Source organism: Cherax quadricarinatus, chromosome 14 (genome assembly GCF_038502225.1).
Source record: "Cherax quadricarinatus isolate ZL_2023a chromosome 14, ASM3850222v1, whole genome shotgun sequence".
Classification (NCBI taxonomy): Eukaryota; Metazoa; Arthropoda; class Malacostraca; order Decapoda; family Parastacidae; genus Cherax; species Cherax quadricarinatus.
In genome coordinates, this window is record NC_091305.1 from 10,403,602 (window position 1) to 10,418,082 (window position 14,481).

At 40.1% G+C, this 14,481-nt stretch overlaps 1 protein-coding gene across 1 annotated transcript in view; it reads left to right on the plus strand.

The window, feature by feature from the left end:
• LOC128695435 (uncharacterized) overlaps positions 1 to 14,481 on the plus strand; it is a 173,258-nt gene that overhangs the window by 153,968 nt on the left and 4,809 nt on the right. The window contains exons 9-10 of the mRNA XM_070084848.1: positions 7,195 to 7,362; positions 13,812 to 14,004. Coding sequence (XP_069940949.1) covers positions 7,195 to 7,362; positions 13,812 to 14,004 — 361 coding nt within the window. The remainder of the gene's footprint in view (positions 1 to 7,194; positions 7,363 to 13,811; positions 14,005 to 14,481) is intronic.

A 14,481-nucleotide genomic window follows, 5' to 3' on the forward strand; every position in this document is an offset into this window, starting at 1 on the left:
AAGAAGCTAGCCTCCTTTGACCATGCCTCCAGCTTCTGCCAGCCGCCAGTCAACATCAAGAATGCAAGATGCAGATAGCTTGCCAGCCGGACGACTGAGTGTTCTCCTATTTTTTGTGTTGCTGTTTCCCTCTGCTTCCAAGGCTTAGCTGTTGGATCTAGTCTTGACTCTTCTCTCTTCGACTCAAGACATTCCTCTCACCGTCTATTCTTCGCACTGTCCCCACTTGCCCCTCGCCCCTCGTGGGTCCTTACCTGTGAGTCCTCTGATCTGATTCAAAACATAAGCCTGCACACCCCCTTAGCTGCCCTTCTAAGACAGCCCACATGGTGGATCTGGACAAATTGCCCCTCTTCCTTCTGGACTACCTCAGGACTAACTAGTGTTTTAACACACTTTAGTCACCGTGGGTATGGTGGCCACAACTTCAGTTATAAAAACTCACCCCTGGAGCACACATAATGCCCAAAAAAATAGAAAGAAGGACCCTGAGGTCCTACCAGCTTGAAGTCCACCGAGAGAGAGAGAGAGAGAGAGAGAGAGAGGGGGAGGAGCCTAGCTAAGCACCTCCCACACCCACCAAATAAACAAAAAGACTGTTGCCAAGCACAATTCTCTAGTTACCACAATTCTTCCACACCTTATATTACTGTTGCAAAAAGAAATACAACTTTATGAACTACTTATTTAAATTGTGTGCATGTGTGTCTATAGTATAACCTATTATATTGAGAAAAACCATACCCCCGGCCGGGATTGAACCCGCGGTCATAGAGTCTCAAAACTCCAGCCCGTCATTACGATTTCTTAAGTCTTATTATATTGAGAAAAACAGGCTTGACTCGGCTGCCTTACAGCCATAAGAGTGATCAGCCCTTATGACATTTAGAGCCGAGTCCCCATCAATTCAATATAATTAGGTATTCCAGAGTAACTGTTACAGATACATAAATACATGTTGGGTCCTATAGCCCCATAACATAGAGCACCTGGAACGGAACAAGATTATAAATGACAACCAGCACAGATTCATGGAAAGTAAATCCTGTGTCACAAACCTTCTGGAGTTTTATGACAAGGTAACAGCAGTAAAACACGAGAGAGGGGTGGGCTGATTGCATATTCTTGACTGCAAGAAGGCGTTTGGCACAGTTCTTCACAAAAATTAGTGTAGAAGCTAGAGGATCAGGCACATATAACAGGAAGGGTACTGCAATGGACTAGAGAATACTTGACAGGGAGGCAACAATGAGTCATGGTACCAAATGAAGCATCACACTGGGTGCCTGTGACGAGCGGAGTTCCGCAGAGGGTCAGTCTTAGGACCAGTGCTATTTTTAGTACATATATGTGAATGACATGATGGAAGGGATAGACTCAGAAGTGTTCCTGTTTGCAGATGATGTGAAGTAATGAGGAGAATTAAATCAGATGAGGATCAGACAGGACTAGAGAGAGACCTCGACAGGCTGGACACATGGTCCAGCAGCTGGCTACTCGAATTTAACCCCGCCAAATGCAAAGTAATGAAGATCAGGGAAGGACAAAGAAGACAGCAGACAGAGTATAATCTAGGTGGCCAAAGACTGCAAACCTCACTCAAGGAGAAAGATCTTGGGGCAAGTATAATACTGAGCATGTCTCCGGAAGCACACAACAAGATGACTTGCAGCATATGGGCACCTGGCAAATCTGAGAATAGCATTCCAGTATCTCAGTAAGGAATCATTCAAGACACTGTACACTGTGTACATCAGGCCCATACTGGAGTGCAGCACCAGTTTGGAACCCACACCTGGTCAAGCATGTCAAGAAATTAGAGAAAGTGCAAAGGTTTGCAACAAGGCTAGTTCCAGAGCTACGGGCAATGTCCTATGAAGAAAGGTTAAGGGAAATCGGCCTGAGGACAGGAGGGTTAGGGGAGACATGATAACGACATAAAATACTGCGAGAAATAGATAAGGTGAACAGAGACAGGATGTTCCAGAGATAGGACACAGAAACAAGGGGTAACAATTGGAAGTTGAAGACTCGGATGAGTCAGAGGGATGTTAGGAAGTATTTCTTCAGTCACAGAGTTGTCAGGAAGTGGAATAGTCTGGCAAGTGGTGTAGTGGAGGCAGGAACCATACATAGCTTTAAGACGAGGTATGATAAAGCTCATGGAGCAGGGAGAGAGAGAGAGGATCTAGTAGGAGTCAGTGAAGAGGCAAGGCCAGGAGCCGAGTCTCAACCCCTGCAACCACAAATAGATTAGTACAATTAGGCGAGTACATACATATACATACATATGGGTGATTCTAAAGAAAAGTTGCAAAGGTTAGTGGACGAGTTTCGGAGGGTGTGTAAAGGTAGAAAGTTGAAAGTGAACATAGATAAGAGTAAGGTGATGAGGGTATCAAATGATTTAGATAAAGAAAAATTGGATATCACATTGGAGAGAAAGAGTATGGAAGAACTAAATGCTTTCTGATATTTGGGAATTGATGTGTTAGCGGATGGGTTTATGAAGGATGAGGTTAACCATAGAATTGATGAGGGAAAAAAGAAGAGTGGTGCAACGAGGTATATGTGGAGACAAAAAACGTTATCAATGGAGGCAAAGAAGGGAATGTATGAAAGTATAGTGGTACCAACACTTATATGGGTGTGAAGCTTGGGTTTTAAATGCTGCAGCGAGGAGGCAGTTGGAGGCAGTGGAGATGTCCTGTCTAAGGGCAATGTGTGGTGTAAATATTATGCAGAGAATTCGAAGTGTGAAAATTAGGAGGTGTGGAGTTAGTAAAAGTATTAGAGGGCTGAAGAGGGGTTGTTGAAGTGGTTTGGTCATTTAGAGAGAATGGATCAAAGTAGAATGACATGGAGAGCATATAAATCTGTAAGGGAAGGAAGGCGGGGTAGGGGTCGTCCACGAAAATGTTGGAGGGAGTTGGAGGGAGAGGTTTTTTAGTGCCAGGAAGGAAAAAAAACTGGCAGGAAATGGCAGAAATCGTACACCAAATCCAGTCATTCCTGGAGTGGAACCACAGTCGATGGCCTCCACTCCAAACCAACAGATACAGATACTAATGCCGGAAAAAAAATCCCCCCCCTCAGTACCAACAATACCACCAGTCCGATGACATTCTTCTTTGCAAATATACAGAGTCTAAAGCCAGCAACAAACAACAAAATACCTTTCATCCGTGGACTGCTTGCAGAGGCAAAGGCAATGTTCGCGGCTTTCACTGAGACCCACATAAAGGATCACTTGGACAATGAAATATGGATCCCAGGTTACAACCTATACAGATGTGACAGAGTGAACAGGCAAAAAGGGGGGGGGGAGGGTTGGCCTGTACATTGCAGAGTCACTTGTTTGCACAGAACTGCTTAATGCCTCAAATGATGTAGTGGAAGTTTTAGCAGTAAAGGTCGAGAACCAAAACCTAGTCATTGTGGTAGTCTACAAGCCTCCGGATGCAACATCCCAGCAATTCCAGGAACAGCTGTTAAAAATTGACCACTGTCTGGAAAATCTTCCAGCTCCTGCACCCAACATCTTGCTCCTGGGGGATTTCAACTTAAGGCACCTAAAAGGGAGGAATATAGCAAATAATATTGTTGCAGTAATAACACCAGGAGGCAGCTCTGATGAAAACTCACACTCACACAAGCTTTTAAATCTCTGCACAAAATTCAATTTAAACCAGCAAATAATAGAGCCTACTAGACTGGAGAATACACTAGACCTCATCTTCACTAACAATGATGATCTGATAAGAAATGTCACCATATCAAAAACAATATACTCAGATCACAACATAATTGAGGTTCAGACATGTATGCGTGGAGCCCCAGACCGACATAATGAGATTAGTCACGAGTAAAGTCCGAGGCAGCCACGGTGAAAAGCTCTGTTCCACAAGGCACAGTACTCGCTCCCATCTTGTTCCTCATCCTCATATCTGACATAGACAAGGATGTCAGCCACAGCACTGTGTCTTCCTTTGCAGATGACACCCGAATCTGCATGACAGTGTCTTCCATTGCAGACACTGCAAGGCTCCAGGCGGACATCAACCAAATCTTTCAGTGGGCTGCAGAAAACAATATGAAGTTCAATGATGAGAAATTTCAATTACTCAGATATGGTAAACACAAGGAAATTAAATCTTCATCAGAGTACAAAACAAATTCTGGCCACAAAATAGAGCGAAACACCAACGTCAAAGACCTGGGAGTGATCATGTCGGAGGATCTCACCTTCAAGGACCATAACATTGTATCAATCGCATCTGCTAGAAAAATGACAGGATGGATAATGAGAACCTTCAAAACTAGGGAGGCCAAGCCCATGATGACACTCTTTCAGGTCACTTGTTCTGTCTAGGCTGGAATATTGCTGCACACTAACAGCACCTTTCAAGGCAGGTGAAATTGCTGACCTAGAAAATGTACAGAGAACCTTCACGGCGCGCATAACGGAGATAAAACACCTCAATTACTGGGAGCGCTTGAGGTTCCTAAACCTGTATTCCCTGGAACGCAGGCGGGAGAGATACATGATTATATACACCTGGAAAATCCTAGAGGGACTAGTACCGAACTTGCAAACGAAAATCACTCGCTACGAAAGCAAAAGACTTGGCAGACGATGCAACATCCCCCCAATGAAAAGCAGGGGTGTCACTAGCACGTTAAGAGACCATACAATGAGTGTCAGGGGCCCGAGACTGTTCAACTGCCTCCCAGCATACATAAGGGGGATTACCAACCGACCCCTGGCAGTCTTCAAGCTGGCACTGGACAAGCACCTAAAGTCGGTTCCTGACCAGCCGGGCTGTGGCTCGTACGTTGGTTTGCATGCAGCCAGCAGTAACAGCCTGGTTGATCAGGCTCTGATCCACCAGGAGGCCTGGTCACAGACCGGGCCGCGGGGGCGTTGACCCCCGGAACTCTCTCCAGGTAAACTCCAGGAGGGGCTTGGGCTTCCAGCAAGCATGCATGAGCGTGTTTGATAGGAGTGAATGGAGATGAATGGTTTTTGGGACCTAATGAGCTGTTGGAGTGTGAGCAGGGTAATATTTAGTGACAGGATTCAGGGAAACCGGTTATTTTTATATAGCTGGACTTGAGTTCTGGAAATGGGAAGAACAATGCCTACACTTTCAAGGAGGGGTTTGGGATATTGACAGTTTTGAGGGATGTGTAATAGGACAGTATATATCTAATTGGGGCCTGATATTATGTTTTATAGGGAGTTTATTATAGTATTTCAGGTCGCTTTTTATATTGTATTTTTATATATGCTGCTAAACTGTTGTATCTGGGTACCTCTGCACAAAGTGATTATGTTTGAGTGAGGTGAAAGTGTTGAATGATGAAAGTTATTTCGTTTTGGGGGTTTTCTTTGTTTTTGGTTCACTTTGCCTGGATGGGAGACAGCCGACTTGTTGAAAAAGAAAATACATGGTACACTTTAATGAGCCTTAGTAACTTTATTATAAGAAAGTCTTTTAAGAAATTAGGTGTCAGTTGCTGGTGACTTTAATGCTTGATTAATATTTCTCAACCCATTGATATCCAAGTTGCAAGCTTTCCATATACTGTAGTATGGTGTACTGTACTCCTGTTTGTTAATGCCAAAAAGTATTAGTGATAGATCTGCTACATTAGATCAGGTTTGTGAAAACATGACAGTATTTCCTAGTGCTCATTTCTTTTGTGTTGTGTATTTCTGAAAACACTTGATCCTTATTTCAAGAAGTTAAGTGGTTTTGTTTTCAGAAATACAGTCTTGTATGTTATCAGAATTTCGTTAGTAAGTTAGAACTATAAGTCTATCTGGTGTTTGTTGTTGGCCAGCTTTATTGGTTAGCCTTTCTGTGTTTCTCCCACTGTTGATAAAATGTTCAGGGTAATGTAGTTTAGCAAAACCTGTGTAATTTGCATTCTGCCTTTAAGTATGGTTGGCTGGAGATTTGGAATGCACTAAAAAAAGAGACCTGTGATGATGCCTTTTTCAACACGTGCAGTATGGTGTAAGTAGTGTAGGGCACTCTTGTTAGTTCATAAATGCCCCACCATAAGCTTAAACTAAATTTATTTTGCATATTATCTTCAGTGCTCCACTTGTAATATAGTGTACTGTAATTATCATAATTACATATTGTATATTAATGTTATCACTAAGTGTACTAATAAGTCGTAATGTTTTTTTCTGTCTGCTCAATATATTTGGTTTTATATTAGTGTCAAATATTTTTTATATTTGTTAGATGTGAAGTATGTGTAACATGTTTTATTTCCTATTGTACCTGTTGGCATGCCTATAAAATATTATTAGCACAGTATTTATTTGTTAGCAGTTTTATTAGATTGGTAGATTTAATATCTAATGAACATATTAATATTGTCATACATATTTATGTATCATTCATTTGTGCAGTGTAATTGTATAGGTATTCTATATTAATAACTCAGTTTAAGTCTACCAGAAATACTTTGCACAACTATAGGCTTCTACATGTACGAATTCTTTGTAACAGAGATGTATCTTCTGGGAAAACAAGTATTTATGATGTCATATATCTTCAAGAAACCCCTTCTCCTGTATATATTACTAAATGTAAAAGGAGAAATTTTCATTTTTCCTTTTGGGCCACCCTGCCTTGGTGGGATATGACTGGTGTGTTGAAAGAAGAAAGATATCTTCAAGAAGGATGCCTTGGGGCTGGTGAAGGGTTCTTGATCCAGGGAATTTGAGCTGCTCTTCCTTGTATCAAATCTGATTACTTCTGTTTCCCAAGAGTTGTATAATCCCTATGGTTTAGCACTTCCCCATGAAAATTATAATAATTTGGTATCATACACAACACTGATCTCAATTTTGAAGAAGAGCACTGTATTATAATTGTCTAGTTGCTATAAAACGACCTGTGCTCCATTAATAACGCATGTGGTTTCCAGTTACTGTACTGTATTTAGACAGTAATGTCTAACTTGCTACTGTGGTAATTACCCTCCCATTTGGCAAGTGGCAGTTAGATATACTTAGTTTAGTCTACTTTAGCCTATATTTAACTTAACATAATAAGTGTGTGTTTTGGTTTCAATTGTGCAGAAATTGATGCACCATAACATGTTGGAAAATTTGGAGGTCAGGCTTTAGAAAACTTGGGAGTTCTGTTAAATAACCTGCTTCTTTATCAGAAAATTGTAGTATCCAGCACTGGTTCTCGTGTGCATGGTCAGTGTACTGCTTGGGTGTAACCAAGGATGGAGGCTGCATCAACACTGCTAACTTCTGCATTCATCCCAGCCTCGTCTGTGATGGTCAGCCCAACTGCTCAGAAGGAGACCACTCTGATGAGACACATTGTTAGTATAATACCTTCTCTCTGCCTTGGTATAGAACATTTTTATGTCAATGGCTGCCTCCTGTCAAAGCAGTGACACAAAGAACGAAACATTCACTGTCATGCATTCAATTGCTGTCTTGCCAGAAGTGTGTAGACCTCACAATTTGGATTGCTCTCTTGACTGCAACATTTCCACCCCTCCATAGTGCAGGCACTACCATTTTCACCTTCAGGTTTCTCTGAATCCCATTATTAGCCCTTTCAGGGTCCGTCCTGTAGATCTACGGCTTTACGTTCAGTGTCCAAACCGTAGATCTACGCCAAAATTCTTGAGTAAGTTTATTCAGGTGTACAGATTACAATTACATAGATTATCATACATAACCCAAAAAAGTCAGGGTGACTTATTTCCATAGGGATCCCTGTATCTGTACCATATGGTGTCCTGTACTGTATGGTGTCATGTACTGTATGGTGTCCTGTACTGTATGGTGTCCTGTTCTGTATAGTACCCTGCACCATATGGTACCCTGCACCATATGGTACCCTGCACCATATGGTACCCTGCACCATATGGTACCCTGCACCATATGGTACCCTGCACCATATGGTACCCTGCACCATATAGTACAATGTACCATATGGTACCCTGTAACATATACTGTGTACCATATGGTCAATAGGTGTTGCTGGCAGGAGACACCAGCCAAGACTGAGTGAGTGGCGGCGCAAGCTAGCTACTGACTCCAGTTTCCCGAGACAAAGCACTTTGTCATCCACCTCGAGGAACATGTCGAGTTCCTGTACATATGTAAATATATAATAGAACATTACTAATATACATCATTTTTGCATATTTTTGTTGTAAATAATTATTGTAAACAAAATAATGATGAAAATATTAGTGTTTATTGTGTTGAATACAACAGTGCTATATGGTACAGTGAACCATGTGGTATCATTGTACTGTATGGTACAATGTACCATTGCATCATATGGTACCATAAGGTACCATTGCACCATATGGTACCATTGCACCATATGGTACCATTGTATCATATGGTACCATTGTACCATATGTACAATTGCACTATATGGTACCATTGCACCCTATGGCACCATTGTACCATATGGTACTATATGGTACCGTTGTATTCAACACAATAACCGCACTAATATTTTCATCATTTTGTTTACAATAAACTTGTAAACAAGTTTTGTAACCAATACAGTGGACCCCCGCATAACGATTTTAATCCGTGCAAGAGGGGTAATTGTTATGCGAAATAATCGGTATGTGAATGAATTTTCCCCATAAGAAATAATGGAAATAAAATTAATCCGTGCAAGACACCCAAAAGTATGAAAAAAAAATTTTTTTACCACATGAAATATACATTTTCCCACACACAAAGAGAAGGATACATGCACAATAGTAGAGTAGTACATGCACAGTATATATTGTGCATGTACTAGTCTACTAAATGAAGAATAAATGACACTTACCTTTATTGAAGATGCAGCAATGACTGATGAGACACTGTGTCCTGGGAGTGCCTTTTCCTCCTGAGTACTGTAGGTCCTGTTTGGCATTTTCTTCCAGAACAGGCCTTATCACACTGTGTATGCCACTACGATTCTTAAATCTCTCAAACCAACCTTTGCTGGCTTTAAATTCACCAATATGAGCACTAGTTCCAGGCATTTTTCCCTGTTCACCTGGGTGTTAGTCGACTTGTGTGGGTTGCATCCTGGGAGACAAGATTAAGGACCCCAATGGAAATAAGTTAGACAGTCTTCGATGACACTGACTTTTTTGGGTTATCCTGGGTGGCAAATCCTCTGGGGTTAATTGTTTCTTGGTATTCTCAATAAACCACACCAACAACGGTGCTACAGCAGCAGCAGCAGCTGACGGTGGTACAGCAGCAACAGACGATGCTACAGCAGCAGCAGACGATGCTACAGCAGCAACAGACGATGTTACAGCAGCAGCAGACGATGCTACAGCAGCAGCAGCAGCTGACGGTGGTACAGCAGCAACAGACGATGCTACAGCAACAACAGACGATGTTACAGCAGCAGCAGACGATGCTACAGCAGCAGCAGCAGCTGACAGTGCAGCAGCAGCAGCAGCTGACAGTGCAGCAGCAGCAGCAGCTGTACCACCAATAGTAGCGATGGTTGATTGGGGTTTATTATACAACCTGGCCAGCTCGGAGACACGCACTCCACTTTCATACTCATCAATGATCTTTTTCTTCATCTCTATTGTAATTCTCACCCTTATTGCTGTAGGGTTGGCACTAGAAGCTTTCTTGGGGCCCATGCTCACTTATTTTCCAGAAAAAAGCACCGAAAACACTGTAATAATACGAAATATTCCGATTGTATGCTTGGATGTTACCGCGGAGGCTGGCTGGTAAACAATACCACCGGCGGAACATGTGAGCGTGGCTCAGGCCGCACATTGGACGCGTCTCGGACGAAAATCGGTGAGCGGGTTTTTAAGCGGTATGTGAGGCAAAATTTTGGCGATTAAAGCAAGCGGTATGCGGATTAATCGCTATGTGATGCCATCGGTATGCGGGGGTCCACTGTATAATGATAAACAAATTAGTGCAGTTTATTATGTTGAATACAATGAGTGTACACTTATACAATATACATTTTACTGGTCTCACAGGTCACAAATGTTTACAGAAAAAGAAAAAATTAGAAAAGAAAAGAAAGTATAAAAACGTAAAATAAAAAAAATGCGATTTTGCGGAAGTCGCTGATGTTGCCGCTACCCGGTCATTTTGGGTCAACTTCCCCCGCCGCTGTATCTCAGTAAGTACTGATCAGAATTTTTTTTTTGTTATATTATCTTCACAAAAATATTATCTTTAGTTCTGTAAGATTTTTTTTTTTTTTTTTTTTTTTTAATTTCTTGGACACGGGCACCCCTTCCGATTTTGGCCTTGGACCCTGAAAGGGTTAATGTTACCTTACTCGCACTCACTATTTAACATGCTCACACAAGCCTGCTAGATACTCTAGCCCCTAAATCTTGAAGTCTACTTTAACCACCACCTTCCAGTCATTCTTGGGATGAGTTACCCCTCCTACCTTCCACTTCAGATTTATACGCACTTTGTCATCCCTTCATTCTCTCGAAATTCTCAAACTACCTGAGCAACCCTCTTCAGTCTTATGAATTATACCCTTGATGACCCCACACCCTCTTTTAATTTCTACACTGTGAACCTTCTGCATAATAGTAAGTTAACTTAGGTACAATTACACATAAGTACAGTTGCACAACTTTTAGGGGATTTTAATTATCTTTCATAGTAACATGTGTAAATTTTCTAGGATAACCCAAAAGTCATTGACTTGTTTCCATTGGTTTAAGTTGCCTCTTGTCTTAGGCAGATGTCATAATGATTTTGTTTCTAGACATCAGAGTTGATGCACCTAAGAGTGAAATTAGTTTTACCAGTAATGTTACTTGAAACATTTTGTAATATTTCCTTTATAAAGTTGAAAGCTTGTTTATTTTATCTTGCAGTCTTTTATCTCCATTTTTCGTGGTCTTTGTCCTTATAAATATTGAAAATGTAAAAGTATGTGGATTATTTCAGATTTTCACATTTTTTAATACAAATGCTGTACTATACCTCTGCTTAAGTATAGTATTTTTAGATAAAAGAAATATGTACTCTGAACATCAACACGAGTATTAAACACCCTAGTATAATGATATATCTTTTTACATTGTCATAGAAAATAATAAAACAGCCATGATAGTGAATACAGTTCCATTGTTTTTTGTTACTATACTTTGGTGGGGGGTAGCAGGTGTGTTAAAAATTAATTTCATTACTAAATATCGAATGTTTTTTTTTATTTGGTTCAAAGTGTTTTTCAGAAAGGCTCTTATACATTTTGAATTTCTCAGTGCCTAATTTACTTTATCCTGCATTCTAATTTCTCTACGGTACTGTCATACAAATTAATAAATTTTAATATTTCATATTTTTTTATATAAATTTCAAAAGCCAGTGTCTTGACCTATTTACACAAGCAGTAACTTATGGTATTTCACAAGATATATACATCTAGAAGTATACGTTTGTGTATTACAGGTCTGTTATGTTGGTTCCCCCTTTTAACTTTGATGGTATGGTTCTCATTACATGTTCTAGTGTTGGGTAGCTTACATAGAGGCCTTATAAAATCTAGGGTAATACATTCATGATTGGTCATCCTCAGTCCCTGAAATATTTTCACCAGCCCTCTCCACAGGTTATTGAAACCACTGTTAGAAAAATAGGGATATATTCTAGACAATATACAGAATGTCCCGCCTCGGTGGGATATGGCTGGTGTGTTGAAAGAATGCAGAATGTACAAATTAGGAATTCACTTATTCATAACATAAGCAAGCACACTCTTAGCTGTTCTGTTAGGACAGCCACATGATCCCTTCTGGAACAATCAGCTCTCCTTTTCTCTTGATGACCTTAACCAAGTGTTTTGACACACTGTAGTCACCCTGGGTATAATGATTACATCATTCATGTACAAATCCTACCTCTGGGGCACTCATATCCTGCCCAAAAACAAGAAAAAGAGCAAGAGATCCTCCCCAGCTTGAAGCCAAAACAGGAGAGAGGCAGAGAGAGGGGGGCCCAGCAAGGCTCCTCCCATACACCCACCGAAAACAAACAAAAGACTGTTGACAAGCCAAACACTCTAGCTACCACAATAACTTTGCTTTTCCCATTACTACACCTTATTTTACTTTTACAAAAAGAAATACAAACTTTCAAAACTACTTATTTAATTGTGCATCTATAGTACAACCTATCATATTGAAAAAGCAAGGCTTGATTCAACTGACTCTCAGCCATAAGTGTGATCTGCCCTTATGACAATTAAAGCAGTTGTGTCCCCATCAGTTCAAAACTTTTGATACAGTCAACCATGAATAACTGCACATTAAATTAACATGCTATGGTATAAGAGGGCACCCCCTTAACTACCTAAAGTCATACCTTAGTAACAAAAGCCAATAAGTGTACACAAATGGTGCTAACTCTTCCACTCAACCAATCACAGTAGGTGTCCCACAAGGAAGTGTCCTTGGACCACTCGTCTTTCTCATCTACATCAGTGACCTACCAAATGCATCACAGTTACTCAAACCCATATTATTTGCAGATGACACTACATACGTCTTCTCTCACACAAACCCGAATTGCAGAAAATATCTACCTGGATGATGACTAATAAACTAACCCTAAATACTGACAAAACCTATTTCATTCAGTTCGGAACCAGAGCTGCAAATGTTCCACTTAACATAACACTAAACGGATCACCCATCACAAGACCCGCAGAGGGAAAATTCCTAGGACTCCACCTTGGCAGTAGCCTCAAATTCCAGACACATACGGAATTTGTGCATGGAGATCAACAACATTCAATCACCTAAGACCACTAATAACCCAGCAAAAGGCTGCAGTCAGAATGATGATAAATTCCCGTCCCAACAGCATACTCCACCAATATTCAAAAGTCTATATCTGCTCACCATAAAGAACATCCATACTTATTCATGTGCCTACTACATGTATAGAACACTACACTCAAACATAAACTCTCCACTCAAACTTCTCACCAATCTTAACAGGACACACGACCATAACACACACGGATCTCTCTTTGATGTACCCCTTGTCCATATCACACGTGTAAAAACTCTATGCACAGAAAGGGCCCCAAAATTTGGAATTCATTACCAGAAAATACTAAAGTAACCCATTCTGAAAATCAATTTAAGACTCTTCTCAAAAGCCACTTACTCACCCTAGACTAAATACTCAATATTTAACAATATTTAACCAAAAAATCTCCCAATTACCTAAATCTTAAAACTTCAAGACTAGATACTCAAGTTCATACATTGACTAATACTACATAGTAGTACAAATACCTACCCAAAACAGTACTGCCCTACACCCAATTGTAGCATTCTCATACTGTAAACTACTTTCAGCAAATCATAATGTTATATTCCCATTATATAATTTAAATATTTACTATTGAAATTATTGTACAACTTAAACTATGATAAATTCTTTAGGATTAAGTAGTCAGTAATCCATTAAATTAAGTCTGCCCATAATGCCTAGGCATGATAGAGGCTCTCCTTGCACTGCAATTCATTGTAAATACATGATCTCAATGTACTACTTGCAAAGAAATAAAATTGATTGATATAATTAGGTATTCCAAAGTGAGTAACTGTTACTTAAATACATAATACATGTTGGGTCCTATAGCCACATAGTCATTTCCTTTAATCCCCCTTTTTAAAGATTAAAGGAAATTGCTCATTTGTTGAATGTTGGTTTGCATGCAATTGAAGCATTAATACAGTTTAAAGGCTTTAACCTAATAAACCATTGGGTACTGCAGGTGTTGATGTAGCTATTATGGCTACTGCTGCCACAGCTGGGACATGTGGGGTGCTTGTGGCACTGCTGAGCATGTCTCTCTTATGGGTGAAATGGAAGCGACACAGGACTACCTTGGCTTCTTCTTCTACCACCCAAACTCTTGTTACTACACCCTCTGTATTCTCAACAACTCTCTCTAATAACATTCAAGGGTGAGACCTAATGTGGCACTTATATTAACTGTTGAGCTTTTTCATTAAAGTATGTTTGTTTAATCATCACAGATACAGTAAATAATCAAGCTTTGATTGCCTTTTGTCATGAACTTGACATTTGGGCAACCAGAGCAGTCAGTGGAAAGAATAACACTAAAAACTGATAAAAGAATAAAACAAGAAATAAGGAGACTATAGTGCAAATAAAATAGGTTACTTTTGCAGTTTGAGACAAATATTGTTAATATTACAGAACAGGGGAGACTACAGTTGAGCAGGGATTATTATTTTGCATTAAACTTTATCAAAGGCTTTAGAAGCATAAAATACTACTCAACTCAGAATAATTTGAAGTATTCAACTCCATGTACAAATAACCCAAACACAGGAGAATGAATCTTATGACAATGTTTTGGTTCAACTTGTGTTGTTCCAGTCACAGTATTGTGCCTTGTTATTCAGTATTCATATCAG